Source organism: Protobothrops mucrosquamatus, unplaced genomic scaffold (genome assembly GCF_001527695.2).
Source record: "Protobothrops mucrosquamatus isolate PMUCROS unplaced genomic scaffold, P.Mucros_1.0 scaffold43, whole genome shotgun sequence".
In the NCBI taxonomy this organism is placed as follows: Eukaryota; Metazoa; Chordata; class Lepidosauria; order Squamata; family Viperidae; genus Protobothrops; species Protobothrops mucrosquamatus.
Window position 1 is genome coordinate 2230335 of NW_015386425.1, and position 4086 is coordinate 2234420.

The 4086-nt window shown below is 35.9% G+C and overlaps 1 protein-coding gene across 1 annotated transcript in view; it reads left to right on the top strand.

Annotated features, from left to right (window-relative positions):
- TNFRSF11A (TNF receptor superfamily member 11a) overlaps nucleotides 1-3073 on the top strand; it is a 42790-nt gene extending 39717 nt beyond the window's left edge. The window contains exon 10 of the mRNA XM_015811511.1: nucleotides 2265-3073. Coding sequence (XP_015666997.1) covers nucleotides 2265-2659 — 395 coding nt within the window. The 3' untranslated portion in view covers nucleotides 2660-3073. The remainder of the gene's footprint in view (nucleotides 1-2264) is intronic.
- Nucleotides 3074-4086: the final 1013 nt, after the last annotated feature.

Genomic DNA, 4086 nt, shown 5'->3' on the forward strand with positions numbered 1-4086 from the left:
CCGCATAACGGTCCCTCCCACTCCTAGCCCACCGAGACGCCGCAGCATGATATCGTGGTCTACGGTATCAAAAGCCGCTGAGAGGTCCAAAAGAACAAGGACAGAGGAATATCCCCTGTCCCGGGCCCTCCAGAGATCATTAACCAACGCGACCAATGCCGTTTCCGTGCTGTGCCCCGGCCTGAAGCCCGACTGGTATTGGGTCATTAGTGTCTGATGCAGAAATGTAAAACTAATTGATGTCTTAATAGTGGTTAGATGATCAGGGCATTATATTAAGCCATGGATAATTAGCTAAATCACAATCACCTAAATGTATACAACAAACCAAACCATAAACTATAATTTACTTGTGGGGTTCACACCACAGGTTAAACTAAAATTAAATTAAGCATATTATTATTAATTTATGCACACTTGATGCCAAAATAATGCTAACTGGTAGAATGTGCAAACATGCAATATACTGCCAATGTCTTAATTCTGATATGGTATTCTGGTAGTGTTAAGCAGAGGTAGTGCTGTATTTATTTGTAGTACTTGCTGTCTGGGTATATGTTTAAAATGTCTCATTTTGGCTACTTTCAAAGGGTATCCCCATTAATTTGCTAGGGTAATTTGAATGAGAAATTTTTCAGAAATGCAAACAAGGTTTATAAAGACCATATTTTATCTCCAGTTGATGTTGCCTTGGGATACCATTTTTTTTTTTTTTTGCACAAACCACGTCCTTCCTTGGGATATTGACTGGCTGCACTTCTTTCTTTTTTTTTGACAAAATTTTATTAAGTTTATATAAATGAGGAAAAATAGGAACAATACAGGTATGGTAAAGGGAGGGGTGGAAGGAAAGGGGAAGGGGAGGGGAATTAGGGTAAAATAAGGATAGGTACAATCACATATTTCAACAAACAAGCTACCGTCCGGATGATAATAATGAGTAAATATCATATTCAACCATTTTTACCAAAGCCTAAACTATAACATATTAAAAACAATTAGTAAACAAATACGTTGATCTATTAAGTAAACACTACTAATAAAATCTCAGAAAATCCTAACAATCAAAAGTAAGAAATGAAAATCAGTAAATCAAGAGAAATAATCATATCATCAACATGTTAGTTAGAACTCGATTAAAAATCAGTCATCTATTCTAAAATATTGAATCCTTCAAGTTCTAACGTGTCTCTAACCATTGATAAAAAATTTCCCAAGTTCTAAAATAAATTGAGTCATCTTTTTCTTTCATTTTTAATGTTAGTCTATCCATTTCCGCACACTCTAAAATTTTAGTAATTATAATCTGGTCAGATGGTAAATTCTCATTTTTCCAAAATTGGGCAAATACTATCCTTGCAGCAGTTAAAACATGCAATATCAAATAGTCATTCTCTTTACCATAATCAGGTCTTAATATTCCTAACAAAAACAATTCCAGTTTAAATTCTATCTGTAGTTTCATCATCTTTTCCAACCATCTATCGATCTTAGACCAATATTTCTTAGCGATAGGGCATATCCACCAAGCATGATAATAAGTGCCTGGCTGTTGTTTACACTTCCAGCAGATATCCGAAACATTTTTAAACATTTTCGCTAAGCGAACTGGTGTCATATGCCATCTATAAAATATCTTATATAAGTTTTCTTTATACGCTACCGCTTTTGTAAGCTTAATATTTTTATCCCAAAGTTTTTGCCAGTCTTCCAAATCTATAGAATGTCCAAAGTTCTTTGCCCATAGTATCATTGTTTCTTTCACTTGTTCTTCTTCCATCTTCCAGTTTAAGAGAAATTTATAGAGTTTTCTAATCAAATTCTCATCTGTTTTTAACAAAATTGTATCCAATGGGGTCTGTTCTTTGTAGAAACCTGTCGATTTTATATCTTTTTCGTATCTTGTTTGAATTTGCAAATAGGACCACCATGTCAAGTCAATACCTTGTAGTTGTAAAATTTGCCTGTCCTTAAGTTTTCCCTCTTTGTCTAAAATGTCTTTATAACTAACCAGTTTGTCATAATTAATCAGATTTGGATAAACAAATGCTTCCATTGTTGAAAGCCACTCAGGTATTTTCATATATATTTTATGTTTAATTTTCTCCCATTCTGAAAGTAGTACGTTTCTTATCGCATGATTTTGAAAGTACTTATGTGCTTTAGATTTCTCGTACCATATAAAAGCATGGACTGGCTGCACTTCTCTTACTGTCATATTAATTGTGTGTGTACGTATTTCCCTCTGCTTTGACCCCTTTTAGGAAATGTGACGGGAAATGGGAACTCTACGTTCATTTCAAGTGGACAAGTCATGAATTTTAAGGGGGAAATTATTTTTGTCTACGTTAGTCAGAACTCCCAGGAAGGATCAATGTCTCCTGGATCAAGTGACGACAGCCTGGGGAACCCAGTGCAAGAGGAAAACCTAAACCGCTGTGAGACATTTGCAGGCAATGCTCACCAGTATAAAGAAAAATGTGCTGGAATCAGTACGTCTCACGGCATGGAATCCGGAGAACCTCAAAGCAATGTAGAAGGGTATAAGAGGACTTTTGGGCCTATTGGTCAAGAAGAGAATTGTGAAAGCCAGAAGAAGAACTTTTCTCATGAGGCCTCACAGCCTGTACAAGAGGAAGGGAAGCCAGGATATTCTTAAAGGAGATGGTGCATCGACACAGACTAATGCTGGTTATCGGTATTCAGTCAAAAGAACACTACCATCCACTGAACATGATCTGGAAAAGAGATGCAGATAGCACTAATTAAGCAAAAGAAGCCTTCTGCTGGTTGCTGAGATTTCAGACTGCTGTGACTGTTGGTTTACAAGGGGTTTCTTTTTTTTTTTGCTCCACTATAAAAATGGTAGAGGAGACTGTTGGATACTATTAATGCTATGTGGAATATTTTGGTTTGCCAAGAAAAGGGTAATGTTTGGGGATTCAGGGATGAGGTGTGTTGTGTCATTGCTGTTCTTCCAGATGCCAAGGATTATGTTCCTGTGGAATTGACACATGCTACTTAAGACTCATCCAGAGGATTTGTGTTTCTAGAATGGTAGCTCCTGTTTATATACAGTGGTAACATTAACACAGTTGCCTTACCTTTACTGTAGAAAAAACAGATGAATGTTCAGTAAAACATAAGTTAGTTTTGCTTGTCCTCATGTTTCAGATAAGTTTTCTACCCCTCTTTTTTCATTTAAAATGTTTCATATTCATCCCTTAAATTTTTGTCCATGAACTTAATTTTTTTAAAAAGGAGATTGCAATTGCTTTTGGCCTGAATAAGAGCTAGCTTCATGTCACCGTACACTCCTGTGGGTTGTGTCACACTTTTTCAAAAGTTTGCCACTGAACGACTAGTAAATGGTGAGTTGTACTTATCGAACAGCCCCATCACTCTGTGTTTTAATTGCTATGAAGCCCATGATTCCAAATTAAAACAATGAAACTTAACACTTTGTGGGTACTCACAACTCCTTCCCCCCATATTCTCATTAATGGTGTGAAAGAAGACTGGCTGCTAATGAGCACTTTTTCTCAAGACAGGCAGGAAAGATGGGCTTTTGTATTTTAGATAAGTAACTTACAACAATCCAGCATTAACACTGTTCCCAGCCATGGACTGGCAGAGCAACTTCCAGTACAGTATACAGTACTGTATACTGTGTACTGTACTGTATACAGTATACAGTACAGAAAAAAGGTGACTAGTTCATTTAATATCATCAAATGATCTTAATCCATATCCGAGGCATGGAATACAGTCCTTTGGATTGTATTGACACCAAAATTATATTGTTCTGCATTGATACTAAGGATCCAAAGCCTCGTGGGGCACTTCTTGACATTAATGACATGCTGTATGCATTATATATTTTAAAATATGTAAAACTGCAGTAATAACTTTATGAAATGAGACAGTAAGTTTTTTAGGGAATGTTTATAATAGTTTTATTTGCTAAAATTCTAATTTTGTAAAAAAAAACAAACCAATCCACTAATAGTTTGCCAGCTGCCCCTTTAATATTCACTATTATCTCAATATTTCCAAAACTTGTTTATGGCTAGTAATTACTCCAGC